The sequence below is a fragment of the Toxorhynchites rutilus genome, chromosome 3 (assembly GCF_029784135.1).
Source record: "Toxorhynchites rutilus septentrionalis strain SRP chromosome 3, ASM2978413v1, whole genome shotgun sequence".
Classification (NCBI taxonomy): Eukaryota; Metazoa; Arthropoda; class Insecta; order Diptera; family Culicidae; genus Toxorhynchites; species Toxorhynchites rutilus.
The window spans coordinates 269,533,929-269,552,740 of record NC_073746.1 but is presented as its reverse complement, the minus strand read 5'-3'; the positions used below and the strand labels follow the sequence as shown (position 1 = coordinate 269,552,740).

At 36.4% G+C, this 18,812-nt stretch overlaps 3 protein-coding genes across 3 annotated transcripts; 1 reads left to right on the top strand and 2 right to left on the bottom strand.

Moving 5' to 3' along the window:
- The first annotated feature begins 2,501 nt into the window (after positions 1-2,501).
- Positions 2,502-3,586, top strand: LOC129778610 (glutathione S-transferase 1-1-like). The gene is made up of 3 exons (XM_055785625.1): positions 2,502-2,704; positions 2,766-3,188; positions 3,248-3,586. The coding sequence occupies exons 1-3, from the start codon at positions 2,555-2,557 to the stop codon at positions 3,389-3,391; spliced, it is 717 nt and encodes a 238-aa protein (XP_055641600.1). The 5' UTR covers positions 2,502-2,554; the 3' UTR covers positions 3,392-3,586.
- Positions 3,587-10,227: 6,641 nt separating this feature from the next.
- Positions 10,228-11,996, bottom strand: LOC129777796 (gustatory receptor for sugar taste 64a-like). Its single transcript, XM_055784278.1, has 6 exons — positions 11,583-11,996; positions 11,331-11,525; positions 10,834-11,272; positions 10,614-10,779; positions 10,469-10,558; positions 10,228-10,410 (listed from the first exon to the last, which is right to left on the bottom strand). The coding sequence occupies exons 1-6, from the start codon at positions 11,818-11,820 to the stop codon at positions 10,312-10,314; spliced, it is 1,227 nt and encodes a 408-aa protein (XP_055640253.1). The 5' UTR covers positions 11,821-11,996; the 3' UTR covers positions 10,228-10,311.
- Positions 11,997-12,001: 5 nt separating this feature from the next.
- On the bottom strand, positions 12,002-18,265 carry LOC129774225 (gustatory receptor for sugar taste 64b-like). Its single transcript, XM_055777933.1, has 6 exons — positions 18,136-18,265; positions 17,513-18,078; positions 17,173-17,450; positions 16,948-17,110; positions 16,797-16,886; positions 12,002-12,106 (listed from the first exon to the last, which is right to left on the bottom strand). The coding sequence occupies exons 1-6, from the start codon at positions 18,263-18,265 to the stop codon at positions 12,017-12,019; spliced, it is 1,317 nt and encodes a 438-aa protein (XP_055633908.1). The 3' UTR covers positions 12,002-12,016.
- Positions 18,266-18,812: the final 547 nt, after the last annotated feature.

The following is an 18,812-nucleotide window of genomic DNA, read 5'->3' as shown; positions in this document are numbered from 1 at the left end:
TACGGGAAAGGGTTAATGGGCGGTTTATTGTCTACCCACCGTGAACTCAAACCAACGAACTTAGACAGTTACCAGCAGTTTTGCCACACGTACAGATTTATCTGGAATGGTATAGATTTTTTCGTTATTTTTGGTACAGATTCTGTATGGTACAGAGTACAGATTTTCGTCAAAAAGTACAGATTGATACTGTTTTTTTTTTTCATTCGTCAAATTTCTCACATTTGAACTAAGCAACATTTAGGTACATGACAACTATTACGCCGAAGTTTTGCTTGGTTCCGCTGATCATAAAAGCATTTACAATGCAATGATTGATCAGTTTCATAAAGACGAAATTCCTTACAAGCATCGTCTGAAAGGATTCGCGATACAATGAAGTCCATTTGACGGGGAAGAATGAAATGGGATAGACGAGTCGTATAGTGAGATAGCAATTAAACACCCGAATGACTGTTGAGTCATGTTGACGGAGGAACTGTTGGAAGAAGCTAAAACTCATTTCCAATTGAATACGAAGGCGAATTTCTTGATAGTTCCCTGACTACCCTAAGTTGAATATGACTTTGCCGAGCTCTCCCCCTAGATGCAGAAACTTTTCTTATTTTGAACGTTTCCAGTCACCTAGCTGTATGAACTTTTATTGTTTGGGCCCCCTAGTTATTGTATTTACTTTTCCATTCCCCTAGCTGCAGAAGCTTTTGTCATTTTGATTTGATCATAGTGGGAGAAAATGCGTCAAATGCGTTAAAACTCTTCAAGGAGTGCATCGATAAGTAGTCTTAAACATTTAACACGTTATTACACACAAACGAGTGAATTTTGTTGTTGTCGTGTTATCAGAAAACTCTTTGTTTACATGTCAAAATCGGTCATTAAGGTGTTTCCGAAATGTTATGGATTGGAAACTAAAAATCAAAGAAAATTCTACACAATTGGTGCACCGAAAAGAGTGTTACGTACCACAAAATAGCAAAATAAAAGTTTGTCCGGAAAGCGTTCAACGAATCGTCGCAAAGTTCGGTAATGAGTATTCTTTCGAGAATATCAGTAGAAGAAGACGAAAAATCCGGACCAATTCATCCCGGATTGGACCGAAAAGTTATGAATTATATTCTAAGGAACAGGTCTACATCTTTTCGTGTTTTGGCCAAGAAGTTCAAAACCAGTTTTGAGATGATTCAGCGGATTAAACAGTGACATGGTCTAAAGACCTATAACAAGCAAAAAGTGGGCATACAAACACCGGAAGAACGAAGATTCCAGAACGGTGATGGGACCTCAATGTTATACCATATCGATTGGAGAGACTTTACCATTAGCGAATACGACTGTTGCGATGGAAAAATTCGGCCAAAAAATGCCCGTTTGGTAAACCATTTACACATGTGGCATGCGATCGTCAACTTTTTCACAAAAGGGACTATAAATGCCCAAATTTATGTGGAAGAATGCTTGAAAAAGAGATTGCTTCCACTTTGTAGAAATCACGAGGTTCCTCCTCTATTCTGGCCGGATTTGGCATCGGCACATTATGGCAAATCCACTCTATGATGATTTATGGAAAACAATATCCTGTTCATCGAAAAAACCACAACCCACCTAACTGTCCCCAGCTGCGGCCAATTGAACGTTACTGGGCAATTTTCAAGGCCAAGTTCAAGAAGGAAGGTACAGTATCTAGAAATGCGTATAAGTTCAAGAAGAATTTCTATGTAAACCTATAATTCTTTAATAAAGTTCACTTTTGTAAACACTTTATGAACGTTTTCAGTTTTATTTTAATGTTTGAAAATGTAGATGATGCGCATCTGTCTAATCATGATTAGTTACGCTTCGAATGATCAAAATAAATCCGTTTTTACACCAAAACAATTGTAATTTTTTTTTCAGTGTAGAACGAGACGAAACAGTTAACATGACGCAACTTGGCAGTCAGCACACCGAATAGAATGTTTGCACTGACTGAGAGTAAGCGATGACCCTCGCGTTATAAACTTGTTGTAATTCATATGAAATCCATAAGTTATAAATTGCCACATCTGATTCTATGGTTGTAAAACACTAGCGTTTTCAATATTTCAAACTTGACTAAAACAATTAAGTTTATAACAAAAATTAGAATTTTTGAAAACTATTATTTAAATTTTTTTAAATTTAATAATAATTTGATATCATTTAATTTCATAATAATTTTATTAACTAGTCTTGAAACAAAGATAGATATTATGTCCAACACTACTTACATCATTTCAACCGAGCTTCTAAAATATCTCTGAAACGTCAAAAAATATAGCGGTTCTCTAGTTACGAAAAAATGTTCATAACCCCTGATATCATATTATCCACACCAAATATGATCGTTACGTTACTTAATGGGGAGTGCGGATCATTCTAAACGCGTTGATTATTCATGTACAGGGTGTGAAATAATAACGAGCATACTGTTATTTTCATCACCGAAAGCTTATCGGTTTCTAATAACTGCTCTTATCAATAGCTCAAATGCTGTTATCGGATCTGTTCATTCCTGGCGCATATCGCCGCGGAACGCATGCCAGTATATATTTGGACAGTGGATACAATAGGTCGATACTCGGTGCGGATTAAAGTCAAGATGACAATTACGCTATACTACGCCCCGATGAGCCCTCCATGTCGGGCGATAATTCTGCTCATCAAGGAACTCGAATTGAACATCGAGGTAGGCAAACAATGCGTCCCAACGGCAGATCCAATAAACAAAAACCTCTGATATCACACAGCTAAAAGAAGTAAACGTCTTCGCGGGTGAAACTATGACTGAGGACTTTTTGCGCATGAATCCCGAGCATACAATTCCGCTGTTGGACGATAACGGATTCTACCTTTGGGAGTCACGTGCCATTCTGACTTATTTGATTGACTCCTTCCGCCCGGCGCATGATCTCTATCCGAACATTCCGAAAGAAAAGGCGCTTATCAATCGCGTTCTTTATCACGAACTGACGGAATTCTATCCAAACTCGTTCGGTCTAATAATACCGATTATGAAGCGCCAAACTGCGGTCGTATCCGATGAGTCGAAGGCCAAAATTAGCAATGTTTTCAGCAGATTAGAACTGTATCTGTCACGGAACGATTGGTTTGCAGGGGAAAACATTACCGTGGCTGATCTGTCTCTATTGCCGACAGTCGCTTCATTGGTGGTAAGTTTTATAATTTCTCTGATATTGTTTAGCAAATTCTAACGTGTTGTATTTCGCAGCACTGTGGATTCAATATTTCCGAATTTCCGCGAATAGCCGATTGGTACGAAAATTGTAAGGTTCTGAAAGGATATCATGATGACCAAGCAGTAGCCCAACAACTTGGAGGGTACTTCCGATCACTGGTGCCAGAAGGGCTTTAAAGATCAAATAGTATTTCACAGATTCTTGATTAAATGATTTCTATTCGCACAACACCGCGTTTGCTTTAACAAAAAATGTATAGAACAACATATCGCGTTCGGGAACTCGTTATAGGAAATATGTGTTCATTCCGAAAGTAAACAGTAGGAAATAATAATAGTCTATTACTGATACTTAAATGTAACCTAACATACATGAGACTTTTTCCTTGGAATGAAAGAAAATATGATATTTTTTTATAATAAACCACACCTTGAACCCATAACCCCAATGGTTTTATTATTTTTACCATGTCATTATCTAGTTTACAGAAGCTCGAGTCACTTAGAATAGTGCGGCCCAATTAACTTTACATATGGTAAAAAATTGGTGTCGATGAAAAGATCACATTGTAGGCGTAGGACTTGAAATTAATTTAATGTTGTATGTTACCTCGGATATTATTTTAGAAATGGAACGAAAATTGAGGATTAACTATTCAGTAGAAATCATTGGTGACCTTGTAAAGACCGATTGTTTGGGTAGTTTTGTTGCATGGGGTGTATCAGATAGGGGATACTTATATACACCCAAAATTAATTTTTAACTCATGTTTTGTGATCCCGATTTATTACATTAAATGAGCGTAAAAATGACAGAAAATGCCATGACTCACAAATACTGGTAATGGTACGGCAATATAAGATTAATACGAGCGAGCGAAACAAGAGACACGTTCCAAATAAGCACGCATTACTTGGCCACGGCCCAGACCGAGATTGATATAGATCTCCTTTGTGCTGGAAAGTGTTTTCTAGGAGTAAAATTAGAAAACACTTTCCAACTTCAATTTGTAATGAGATGTAATATTATCACGCTCCTCCCCAACAGCATCATTAGCTATGTGGATAGCTTGATCGTGTAAAACAGTCTTGAATTTCCAGCCGGTCTTGGTTCAATTCCCGTTGACGTCGTTTGGATTTTTTTTGGGAGCAATCCCAAAAAAGATGAAAAAAAGGAAGAGATGTCTGCATCCATACATACAAACAAGCTTTGGAGGGCAGATGACAATTTTTGACTATTTGACGCTTTAAAGCATGAAATGACATGTTTTCTGTCGAAAATGAAATGCTTTCTGACAACGCTAGTTTGGGTGTAGTTTACGCAAATTGATCGATCAAAGAAAAGAAAACGGCTAGACTCATCAATATGAAATTTGGCAGATATTTGAGGACACAATAGGCCAAATACAAAAGTCTTTCAAAATTACAAGATGACTCAGAGTAACTGTAACCGATTTTCAAAACTGTCTTTTTTAAAATTAATTTATTTTATCGAATGATTTTTCATCTAATCTATATAGTAACAAAAGGGTTTACTACAGACAATTTCAAGAAACGTTTGGTTAAAATTATGGGTCGCAGGGTTCTTTTTGGATGGCACTAACGTTCCCAGTGGAACTTTTGCCTCCTCAACGTAGGTATTACTTATGTCGTTTTCATTAGTAGTACTTAGTTAAGATTCCTATGCCGGATAACACGTCTTGAATGTATTCTAAGTGACAAGCTCTAGAATACGCGTGGTCACAGTGCAAGTCGGAAGAAATTTCTTTAACGAAAAATCCTCCCCCCAGAACGGGAATCGAACCCAAACCCCCGGCATGATAGTGTAGGACGCTAACCACTCGGCCACGGGAGCACGGGACGCAGGGTTACCACATTTAATTCTGTAAAATGTTCTGTATCTGTATATCTGTATTTTGAACAAAACAAAACTGTATTTTTATCAAAAAATTAAAATAAAGGTTTTTTCTTAATTTGGATTTATTTTTCTTATTTATGGGTTGTTATTTTCGTATCAATACAACAAAATTAATTATGAAAAAGTTTTCTCACAACCCTCTAAATTATATGATGTTTATACATTGTTTTGTTTGAAGCTCTTCCTTGAGCATATATATAGTTCTTCGCTTTCAAAATAGAGTCTATAAGTGTAGGTGCCAACTGATTTCCAGCCTTTGTTTTGTTGGCATTGTAAAGCGAAAATATTCTCTTGGCAGAAAGTATCTTACAAACGATCTTAGCAATGTATACAAAAATTTCTCGCAATTTTTTAAATCTAACAGCTGAGACCAAGTTATATATGAGTCTCTCAATTTTTTCCCCACAAGATTCGTCTTGAGTAGCCTGAATTTGTATCCAAGCCTTGTCTATTAATTGCTTCAACGAATTGAGAAAAATTGACGCATCAAATCATTATGATTTGGTAGCTTGACAAAAAATGAGGATTTATCAAAGCCGCAGTTTTGATAACCAGATCGCTGAAATCAAATCGTTTTCAAATATGTTTCACTAGTTCGATATAGAAGTCATGAAAAATCGATTTGAAGGTCAGCTTCTTCTGCGTCGATACCAACGTAAAAATCATCAGGCTTGTTCAGAAAGTCTTCAAAGTCTTTCACATCGAGGTCAGCATCAGCGAATCGATGCACGTAACTTTTCAAACATGAGTTACCCAACATAATCAACAATAACATTCTTGTCTCATTATAAAGTTCGCACGATTGAAAACTTTCTGATTGAAAGGTGTAATTGGCGTTATTGATGAGCAAAGTTTAAGAAAAGCATAATCGGTTTGGTCATAAGATTGTCCAAGAAAGCCGTTGCGTGATTTTTTTTTATAAATCAAAGTATCTATGTATGCACTGTATTGTTGCCCCTCTCACCTCGAGTAAACCTCGAGTGAAACATAGATTTGAGTTGAAATTTTGTATAAAAAACCTTGAATTAGCAGCTCCGCAAAGCTTATGCGATTGAGCCTTACAAATAAATGAATTGGATAAAAAGCGTTGTAATAAATTTAGTATTTAAAATTGAACAAAACATGTAAGTAAAAACAAAATCTGTAAATTCTGTAACTTTACTAAAAAGCAGTAATATCTGTATATATAGATTCTGTATCTAAAATTGGGCAAAAAATCTGTAAAATGCAGAATATTCTGTAGATGTGGCAACTCTGATGGGACGTAATAATACAACATGCCATATCTATTGAATATAAAGTAAAGAAAGAAATGAAGCAAATGAAGGCTTAATGATGGGGTTAATTGGATCCGATTTTGGTTAAGTTACAAAATATTGTCTTAGTTCACGACTGATTCCAAAAAAAATGTATAGCGTATCAAAACTTTAGAGTATTTTTCATTCGATCGGTGTACAAACAGTAACCCCAACGACAGCCATGCACGAAAGTCATGCACTTGAATTCAATTACCCAAATACGATCTGTACCCGAATGGAACATCTACCTCAATGAATATTTACCCAAATGCAACATTTACCCGAATATACTATTTACAGTTTTATTTTAACTATTTTTATATTTCATTCTGATAGGCGTTATGAAGATGATCATATTTGTACATTAACAGGTATCCAAAAACTCGTATATTGCGTGGGTAGAACAAAAACGAGAGAAAGTGACGTTGCGTTCTATATTTTTCAAAGTTTTGTAAAATATATTAGGTGTACCGGTAAGTTTCTTCGACAACAGATGGCATAACTTGATTATTATTCAAGCGAATCGAATTTCCAGACATGCGTTGGAAAGCTACTGTCATTGCGCGTATTTTTCAGTATATGTCAAAAAGTTGAAGCGTAAACAACATAGTTTTTTGCTATTCGAATATGTCGAATTTCGTACCAACGAGAGTGATCAATATGAAGAAAAAAGCTGCGTAAAGTCATAGCATTCTGGTGGAAGTTTATGGTGATCATGCTCCAACTGAGCGAACGTGTCAGACGTGGTTTGCACGGTTTAGAAGTGATAAATTTGTCTTGAATGACGATTTTTTTTGAATGGCGTTAACGTTCCATGTGGAACTTTTGCCGTCTCAACGTATGCATTAACTAGCGTCATTTTATTAATACTTAAGTTGAGATTTCTTAAGCCAAATTACACGCCTTGAATGTATTCCGAGGGGCAAGCTCTTGAATACGCGTGACCACAGTGCAAGTCCAAGGAAATTTCTTTGACGAAAATTCCCCGGCCAGAACGGGAATCGAACCCGAACACCCGGCATGATAATGTGAGACGCTAACCACTCGGCCACGGGTGCACAATTTTTAAACATGATGATGATTCTCCACACATTGTTCCGTCCGATTACTACCTTTTTCGATCGATGCAACATGGCCTGGTTGACCAGCACTTCTCCAATTTGATGAAGTCAAAAATTGAATCGTGGTTAGCCGACAAACCGGCCGATAATTTCCGCAAAGGAATCCGTGAATTACCAGAAAGATGGGGAAAAGTTGTGATTAGCAATGGGCAATACAATATTAAATTTGTAACCATTTTTGCAGAATAAAGCATAAATTTTAGAAAAAAAACAAGAAACTTACCAATACTACTGTTATACAGTTTCACTTTTATATTAATTAAATTATATACTTAGCATAAATGATGAACTTTCAAATTCGATTATGAAAAATAACCAGTCATTCGGATTACTTAGCCCATACGCGTAAAAGAAAGCTGACAAATTCAAACAGTCGCCATGAAATATAGAAATCTGCTGAATGACAGAAAAGTAGAAGTCTGAGGCAAACTTCACGTAGGTGGGAAATTGCCTTTGAATTGAGTTTTTGTAACTATTCCATTGATTATTAATAATCTCTTATTTCAATAATAAACTGACGAGGAAAAAAAATTAGATAGATATTCAAATATTAACTCTTAAAACTCTCTACTTTTTTGTGTCCATCGTTTTGTTCATAGATGTGCATTGTAATCCTTATTAATAAAACCTTCGTCATAAATACTCATCGATTGGTCGCTTTTTTCCTTTCGTTTATTAAATTTAGCCGAATACAATAAAAATCCACCATCTTAGAGTATATTCTTAAACTTACGTTAAAACAATCTATTTATTGTCTCGGCGAAATAATCCTTGTCTGAAACATTTCCTGTTGTGGGTCGTTATAATTATATCGCCAGGTGATTCAGGTTAAATATCGAAACTTTTTCGAAACTTTCAATCGGCCGCCAGTTTAGTTATTTGACATTTCGACATTACCAACGTACTGAATATCATATCCTACATGATAGAGACATGCATTGAGCAAGATATGAATAGACAATAACCTTTCTAATGATATCTCTATCGATGTTTAATCCTTTAAACCAGGCTCTAGTCGAAACTTTGGGGATCAGAGAATGTCACCAACTTCCAAACAATCGCCTCTCCTTTGATTCTGATAGTCGAAACTTTGGGGATCAGAGAATGTCACCATCTTCCAAACAATCGCCTCTCCTTTGATTCTGATAAATGCTTGGTATAGGTAAATGCAGAGTAGGGGAACCCGGGGCAAGAGTGCCACCTTAAGCTAATACGCGTTTTTGAATGCTCTTCTGTTTAATTTTTTTCCATATTTTATTTGCTGGTTTGTTCATTTATACTCCTATTTAGGTGTAGATATGCATCAAATTGTTCAAAAGTTATGTTTACTATGAAAATGTTTCATTTACAAAAATAATGTTTTTGGCTTGTATTTTTCCAGTACGGGGCAATAGTACCAATCTTATAAAAACATAAATTTTGATGAACAAAGCACTGTGAAATTCACGGTGGTTCCAAAGAACACAAACTCAAGTTCTGGTGGCGTTCACGAAAACGGCCAATCTTTTCCGGCCAATTTGGATATTTTGTCGAAAGAGTAATCTAAATTATTTCACTCTGCGATTTTATACCCTAGGTTCGGGATGTCGTGTGTTGTCGTGTTACTCCTCCTGTTGTTTAGAAAACACTGTTTTAAAACGGTCTAACTTCTGCACATATTTGGCCAATGTTCTTCTGGGCAAACTATATTCCTCCGCAGCTCGTCTCCATGATTTACAGAATGTACGGCAACAACCATCTGCCACTGGTTTCGGAACGAAATCCGTTCATATTTAAAAACCATGACCACAACAAACACAACCACGATTATACTATTTGCGTTTGACAGATCGAATTCGAGGTTACGACTATGGCATTTTTACCCCGGTAATAATGGCTCCTTTTGCCCCGGAAGTTGAGAGATAACAAATTTATTTTTTATTGAAATAAATGCGTACGATTTAAATTAGTTCATACAGTAAGTTGAAGAAAAATGATTATTCTATTTGTGGAGTCATGCAAACATATAGAAACTGAGGGTATTTCGTTAATTTGCGCCTGTGCGTTTTTATATAGATTGCAGTTGTAAGAAGCTCAATTAGTATTTATCTGTTTTCCAATAAAAAATATTTAAGGTTCTGGCTGATAATGACAATCCATAGATAATGACATGACATTTTAAGAGTGTTTTTTGTGTCAGTGTCATTTTATCTATCATTTTTGTTGTTTTGTTGTGTATTGAAGCTTGCAAAGTTCGAGTTTCCCGCAGAAGTCGCAAAGTAAGCATAACCTACACCTGGGCAGTAATGGGTTAAGAAAAACATTGTATGTTAGTCGGAACCCAACATACATGGTCAGCTTCACTGCTATTCATATCCTGGCATTGATTTCGCAAAATTAGATTCTAATTAATTTATTTTTTATTTTTTTTCTCTATTATTGTGACTTTTAACCAATTTCGACTGGTTCGTCACTTTTACTTCCATTTTTGGAAGAATGTCGGCAGTGAGAATTGAACTCGTGATCTCTGTAGAAGGCTAAATAAATGAGTATTAAGAAAAACTTGATCCATAAAATTATCTTTTATAGTTTTTTTCTTCTCAATCCGAAATTAGTTCATTTATTTAATGCATACGTTATTGTTCTGGAAATACATACAACAGTACAGTTGTTTTTTTATTCATTCAAAACCCTCTTCTGACATCCCAAAAACTCATGTTTAAAAATGTCAACAAATCGTAAAATTTACTGTGCATGGTATTATGTGATCATGATCATTCCTCAATATAAACGCGTGGGCCTATCGCAGAACTCCGCATCGTCAGTTGACTTCACTTCACTGAGCATCACCAGCTCGTACGTGAGTAAGGTTCCCGCCATCTGCAATGAATAGCACAATTTTCATTTGAACGCTAAACGCGAAACTATCCTGTCATACCGCTAGAATTATCTGTCGCTTAAGAAAGAAGAACTTATGGCCCGAGAGCGCATTCTGGATGTTCAAAATTTCATGAGTGAATCGTTGCACCTAAAAGTGGGAACGTAGAAATTCAAGACAGTGTGGTTTGGAACAGTGTGCTCACGTTGGTGGTCCAAGAGCTCATCGGTACTGCCCGCAGAATTCCCAACGGTTTTTGAGATGCAACGAAAATATGAGACGATGTAAGCAGCATCAATAGGGCCCTAAATATTAGGAACACCAAGGAAAGCCGGTAATACAACGTTGACAAGGGCATTGACGCATTGAGTCTGAAAATGTCGAATGTTATATTTAGGTTATTCGTAACAATAAAAAATACTTACTTCACGGACATATACAATTGATACGTGATGAAATAAATATCGCTCGCGCAGGTGATCAAAATTATTGGGGAAAGAACTTTGTCTATGAAAGCCACTAAGTTTGATATTCTAGAATAGTCTAGTCGAATTTCCACCCAAAATGAATCCGGCATGGATTTCCCCTTCAAATGTTCTATTCTACTGTATAATTGTTCGAAACGAGTCGAAAGGCCAAGGCTGACCAATGTGATGAACAGATCCATGAATGTCCACAGGAAAAGATAGACTTTGTGGGTGTATTCCACTAGTATCGCCATCGGCAAACTGTATTCAATATACTGAAAAATTTGCGGATGCTCTCTCTCGTAAAAAGTTTGCCAAAACGCTGAGCCGTTATCACAACGCGAAAGATATTCATAGTTTGATTCAAAACAGGATGAAATGTGTAGTAGATCTTCGACTAGACAAAAATACTGTAGTGAGTGATTATTTACAAATCTTAAATGCATAATACTTACGCAAAGCAAGTAACAACACGATGAAACCCACAAATCTGACTTTGAATTTCAAACTTCGACCTAGTTGCTTGTAGGGAACATAAAGAAACACTTCTTCGTACATTCTCCAGTTCAATATGACAGTTTGCCACCGCATGGCGATCACAAAGAAGCATACAGCCCCGCTGAAGTTAAGAATGTAGTACAGAGCCTCCGCTAGAATTTGAGGATCGTTAGTTTGTACATATAGTTGTTTTGGAGTCTAACACTTACTGATTCTCGAAGGCGTTGCGTGACTGCAGACGACATGGTTCAACTGTGCGATGATGACTAGAGCACCTAATACGAGAAACAGCAGCGACACGAGTGTTCTCCAGCTCACCCAGTGAAAATTGATGCGTTCCGCCTCCCTCGCAAATACTCCTTCCACGGGGAAAAGCGTGAAAAGCTGAGCCACAAAAATAATAGGCCTGAAAGCACTCCAGAAATCATCAATTTGCGAGATGTCCATAACTGCGTAAGTGGTTCCACAAAATAGTTGCGATTTGTCTTCGACCGTGCACTTGACACATTTCTTGCGTGAAAGTGAACAATAACTTCAAGCTAGAAACACGTACACATAACAATTAACTTTAGAAGTTGTTTACTCCGGGTGGATGAAATGGATGGCGCATAAATGGTGCGAAAGGTAACAGCTGGCGAGATAATTAGGCGAACGAGCAGTCTTTGGTGCGGTCGTTCGCTTGTTTCACTTGGTCCATTAGCACCAGTTCGTATGTCACGAGAGTTCCTGCCATCTAGGAAAAAAAATAGTACATCAGATGAATATTATAATCTAATGGTCTGAAGCGAAGCAACTGTTAGTTGATTCATCGGATAAGCAACAGCAGTAATATCAAAATGTAAAAGAAGATTGATTGTGATTCATTGCAATGAAAAGGTTAGATCCCACCTAATCATATCCTCTATTTATTTTTATTTTTATTTTATTTTTTTTTTGAAGGCAAAAAGATAAAAAAGAAAATTTTGAACTTAACACTTTTAATATTTCATTCCGTCCCCCGCATTACAAAATAATCACAAATGATAACCGAAAAACATTTCATTCTATGATTCAATACTATCTTGTCGAAAACATGGCCATTGGTTGTCCACTTTTTGAATGCTCTAGTTCAGCGCACCTGTGTCAAATCAAAACAAAATAAATTTTAAAAAAAACATATAAATAAAACAGTCTTTTTCGTGATTTACAGTTGTTTTATAGGATACTAGCTGACCCGGTAAACTTCATCCTGCCCAAAATTTATTTTTTGTTAACAATACCTTCAAACCTATCGCAGAACTGTTCATTGATTGTATTTCTAATCAACCCTTTAAAATTATCTTTTACTATAAAATTCCTAGTACTTCTACCAAAACTCGTCATTATAATATCAGATTCTTTCCAGACACAATTCTCATTTGGTTGCGTGAAGCATAAAAGTCTCTGCCATGATTGCACGGTAAACAAGTTAAGGCAGAAACTTCCCATTTTCAATCATCTTAGACAGTATTCGTCAATAGAATGATCAAATTCGAATTCATTGTCATCGTTACAGCCTGAATCGAAATCTGAAATAGTACATTTTGCGATCCAGCATTTTTCACTGATCCGTTCAGTCGGAGTGGACCAAGTTTATTTTTTAATATACTCAGAATGTGCACATTTTACACGGGTTCAAGCACATTTCGACAAGGTACCTATTAACTTCAAGAAAATGTTTTGTCGGTTTGAATTCGGCACTTGGATATTATTTAAATTCAATATACAAATGATTGTCACATGGTCCACACTGTCTGCACATGATATAGAGCCATTTCGCCATGGTAAATGGTACATGGTCCGCTCCGACTGCATACTATGAGGGATTTTTGTTGATCAATCATAATAATTTCGATCCGATATTCCTGCTGTATGCGTGATTTTCCAAATCTGATAAATGTGGTATGTAGCTTACATAATGCTTAATTAAATGTAATCAATAACTCGAAATTTTCAATTTTGCGTCTTGGTCCCCTCTGACTTAACACCGACCATTTGTATAGCAGATCTCCCTTAGAGAGGAGGGAGGAGTGTCGAACCACTATAGAAACATTTATCGATCCTTAAAATTTCTATATGCCTAATTTCGTTTCATTTGCTTGATTAATTCTCGAGTAATGCAAAAAATAATGTTTCATTTGTATGGCAGCCACCCTTAGAGAGGGGGGAGGAGTATCTCAATAGCATAGAATCATTTATTGCACTCTGAAACCTTCACATGCCAAACTTCGTTTCATCTGCTTGATTAATTATCAAATAATGCAGAAATTTGTGTTCATTTGTATGGCACTTCTCCCTTAGAGAGGGGGAGGAGTGCCTAACCACCATAGAATCATTTATTGGACCCTAAATATATATATATATATATATATATATATATATATATATATATATATATATATATATATATATATATATATATATATATATATATATATATATATATATATATATATATATATATATATATATATATATATATATATATATATATATATATATATATATATATATATATATATATAGAAGATATTTACGGATTAACAAGTTTTAAAGGTATATAAAATCCCCTCTCTATTAGTGTGAATGCGCCCTTCATTTGAGCTAACTTTTAATCAACCTCCACATGATTATTTGGTACGTATTCAGACCTTTTTCTGGATTATAACATATACAAATCTGATATATCTGTATCAGATTTATATACTCAAATCATGTAATTAATGCATCTCAATGACCTCAATTTTGATTGGCAGACGCTTGGCGCCCTACAGTTTGTTTATGTTGTCTTTCGTGCGTAGCAGAAATGAAGTTTATCTGTGTTGAGTGCTGTTCACCTTTGAAATGCTATGAAAAGGCAATATTCTAAAGAAAGCCTAAAGTATTAATGGAACAATATGATGACAGTAAACTTAAGTAATGAGAAAAGCAACGTCTACTTGAAAATTCGCATTTCTTCATTCAAATTTGTGATTTTTGAAACTGGACAAAGCATGATCATTTTTCGGACCTTCCATGATCAGAGGTAGACTAACCATGATCATAATTTCTCTTAAAATCGTTAAAAACATAAAAAATGGACAATTTAAACATCTTATGGTATTATTAGCGACCCGAGACATGGGGCTTTTCAACAAACCCAAACTCGTCTTGATTACGTGTGATTTTCATGATGTGATTTACATTTACTAGTTGCATGACAACATCCAAAATCGGACAAACCAACATCGTTTACCTTATTCTAAAGAAAAACTAGAAGAGGGTTAAATTATATAACCGCAAGATGGACGTAGGACTACCGTTGGCTTAGTAATCATTTCACAATAGTCCAGGGAACGAATTTGGCTGAAAATTTCCATCTAGAGCTAGACAGTTCTCTTCACACATTCTCTTCAACAAAGTTGTTACATGCTCATTTTGATGTTGTCGAAAATAGAATGACCACTATTTTAGGTAAAATTAAAAATCACACTTTCTTATCTTTATAGATAGAGGTAAATAAAGTTGTAGCCCCAGTTATTGCAGCCAACTTTTGTTTTCATTTGATATTACTCATTTAGCGCATCTTTTCTTGGTTGCATTAGGGTCATCATGAAAAAACAATGGTTCTTGCTTTACGTTTATATTTTAAATTCCACAAGAAAACTTTCTTGGGACGACTTTTAGAGCTTACCAAGACAAACATTTTACGATTCAGAAGTTGTCAGTATCTTGATCCTATTGAAAGTTATTGATATTTTTTTTTATTCGTTGTGGTGCAAACATGATAAAATAATTATTAACGGCATATTTGACTCAACGTAATATGAAAGTTTAAAAAATTATGCACAGCAGTAGAAAATGAAGAGAGTAGAGAGTAGAGAATAGACAGAACAGAGAAAAGAGAAGAAAGTTGAGAGTAGAGAGAATAAAGTAGAAAATTAAGGGAGTAGAGACTTTACTATATAGAGTATAGAGTATAGAGTGAAGAGAGTAGAGAGCAGAGAGTAGAGAGTAGAGAGTAGAGAGTAGAGAGTAGAGAGTAGAGAGTAGAAAATGAAGAGAGCGGAGAGTGGAGAATAGAGAGAAGAAAGAAGAGAATTGAGAGTAGAGAGAAGATAGTAGTAGAGAGTAGAAAATTAAGAGAGCAGTGAGTAGAGAGAAGAGAGTAGAGAATAGAAAATGGAGAGATTAGAGAGTACTCTCTACTAAATGAAGAGTAGAGAATAGAGAGAAGAGAGTAGAAAATGAGAGGAATAGAGAGTAGAAAGTAGAAAGTAAAAAGTAGAGAGTAGAGAGTAGAGAGTAGAGAGTAGAGAGTAGAGAGTAGAGAGTAGAGAGTAGAGAGTAGAGAGTAGAGAGTAGAGAGTATAGAGTAGAGTGTAGAGTTTTTTTTTTATTTCACCTAAAATTTTGGTCACCATATTTTCGACGACGCTGGCGCTCGATCATAAGTGACAATTTTGACGAAGATAGATGTTGTCTAGAGAACAAAAATCGAGCTCTAGATGCAAATTACTGCATAAATTCGTTGCGGTAACGTTACCAACGATGTACGGAACCCATGTGAGCTTCCGCACCAATCTACTCAAAGCTCTTGTTAACATTCAACATTGGCACTGTTGTTTTCATCAAACAATGCGGTTCCTTAGATATGGTGAAACATCCTCTACTCCATATCAAACATTCAATGTTCTCCTCTAACGAATGCATACCAAATGGCACCATTTGTACACAATCTATATCGAATTATCATAGATAGTTGGTTTTCCACTAGAGACTCTGATGAGCTCGGCAGCAAAATAGAAACGGGATTGGAAGGGGGAGAGCATAGTGTTTCGGTGAGCGAATGAGAGCATCCTACACTCGCTTCACAATATAAACAAAATGGATTTCCGAGCACGCATCCGCCTATGTACAGATTTGAGTGATTTCAATGGCCTGTTTTCAAAGCTATTTTCTAGCTATTAGAAAAAATCGGGTCAATAAGTAGCAAGCACATAACGCTTAGACATTTTATCTTTCGAATAAAATAATAGAACCATACAACTTCGTTGAGCCGGAAAAGAATTATTAATGCTCAAAAACTTGCACCTCCAACGTAACATTTTTCTTGTTTCCGACATTTCGAGCTTACACCCCAAAACAAAAATGGAAGACGTAGTACTATGTCAAAAAGTGAACAAAAATTCGAATCTGCTATTCTTTTCCATCTAGCACAACTCTTTTTATGACTACATGTATCATTTAAATTTTTCAACGGTGAGAGGAAAACACAAAACAAAATGATGGCAAAACATTACGAAACCGATCTAGAGGCCATTTAGAAGCTCCATTTTAATTGGGTTCCATATAATTTTCTCGGTTGTCAACCGAGCGTATAAAATTACAACGAAAAACAGTAGAAATGAATTATTATCACTTACCGCCAGTATAATCTGCCTAGTGAGATAGAAGAACTTTTTCCCAGACAACGAATTATCCCCCGATGCGACATCATCGGTTAACCGTTGCAGCTGAGAAAATAATGCTATGCTAAATAAAAAAAATCAAAATTACAAAGTAAGGAACATATACATCGATTCCCCAACTCTTAGACGGAACGTTGCGAAGAATGCTCAGAGGACTCATGGACGCTACATGGACCTCTGATCCGACATACAACATGCAAACCGTGCGGAAAATAGATAGCGCCAATGAGTACCAAAAGTAAATCACAGTGGCCAAAGCAGGACGTCTCCTGAAATGAGCGAGAAATATATCAAAATCACTTAAATGTTTAACTCGGATGACCGTTCTTACTGAAATCCATTAAAAAGTTGAGTAGCAATAACGAACATATCATTGGCACAAGCCAGCAGTATGAGATGACCGAACTTGTCGTCCAGAAACGCAACCAATCGGGACACAGCTGTGTAATCGGCTCGGATATCTTTCCAGAAGGTTGGCGGGTAGTGTACCCCTTCAATACTCGCCATCCGATAGTAAATTTGATGGTAACGATACTGTGCCGCAAAACTAAATGATATGATAAATATATCCAGATAGCTCCATGTATATCTCATGCACCTATTTATCCACTGGAAGAAACGATTGCACACGTTTACCAAAGTTCGAATCACTCGGTGAGAAGTTGCCTAACCTCCACCACAAGAACCATCGGCAAGTTCACGGGAATTGCCTTAAAAATGTGTGGGTGCTCTCGGATGTAAAAATTCTCCCAAAAGGTTATGTTTGTCCGATTGCAGAACTCCATCTGAACACCGTTCGCCTTGTAGGACGAATAGAAGTTCAACCCATCTTCCACCATTGCCAGTATCAGAATTCCGAAAGCCAAAAAACTGATGCCCCAGGCAATATTGAATCTCATAGCCCGTCTCGAAACCTTCACATAAGCATCACTCAGCAATAACTTCTCGCAGTTCTCGAATTCTTTCAAGATGGATTGCCATTGTAGTGCGACGAATAGAAAAAACACAGCAGCGGTGTAAACTACCACTGTATATACGAGATCACCAAAGGAGGTAACGTTCAATCCCTTGAGAATACATCTTCGGGCATCTAACAAGCAGTACACTCCACCAATGGTTAGGTAGAGTATCGAATAGACGCAACGTACGCTCCGTAACTTGAAGTGGGTGTTCCTGGAAGTGGCATTGAAAATTCCCACCACAGGAATCAAAGTGATACATTGTCCTAGGAACAGAACTACATACGAATATATTCAGGTACTTTCTTACACACAAAAAATACTGTCAAATTCACCTGGAGCCACAGCTTGGTGAAAACTTCCATCCGAGGGGATAAGTTTGAGTCGGTGAAAATTAGCCCACGGAAGTTTAAAACTTTGAATGTTCTTGCGACTGTCCTGGTATGTCGGGCCGAGCGGTTTCATGGTATTCAATGGTGCGAGCCGCATTCGAACTAAACGGAAATGTTAATTTCTGTTTGCTGTGCACTTAATCTAGTCGATTATCATCATTTGGATTGGTCGTTTAACGTGTGTTCAAAAGTTGCACGTGGCTGCCTAATTGCCTACCCGACGGGCGCAATTTGTTTCAGATCATTGCTCTGCCAGGGGGAATAAAAAAAAGCGGATTTGTGTATGTGTCATGTTAATGTTTGAAGCCATGTGGGTTTTAACAAAATATTTTTCAACGTAACTCCTACACATATATTTTTACCATAATGATAGCGACCTGTACGGACTTGATTATATACAGACTCAATTATATGTGATTCGATTATATACAATTTTGGCCTCGCTTATATACAGTTTGGAAAAAACTTTTTTTTAATATTTCAAATATGACTTCAAGAAGAAATGTTAAGGTGAAGTTTAAGTGGTTATTACATGTACAGTAGTGTAAAAACCGTGACTTTTGAAGATTTTGCTTGAATTTTCACCAGGAATTGTTTATACCGATATTGCAGCCAAACTA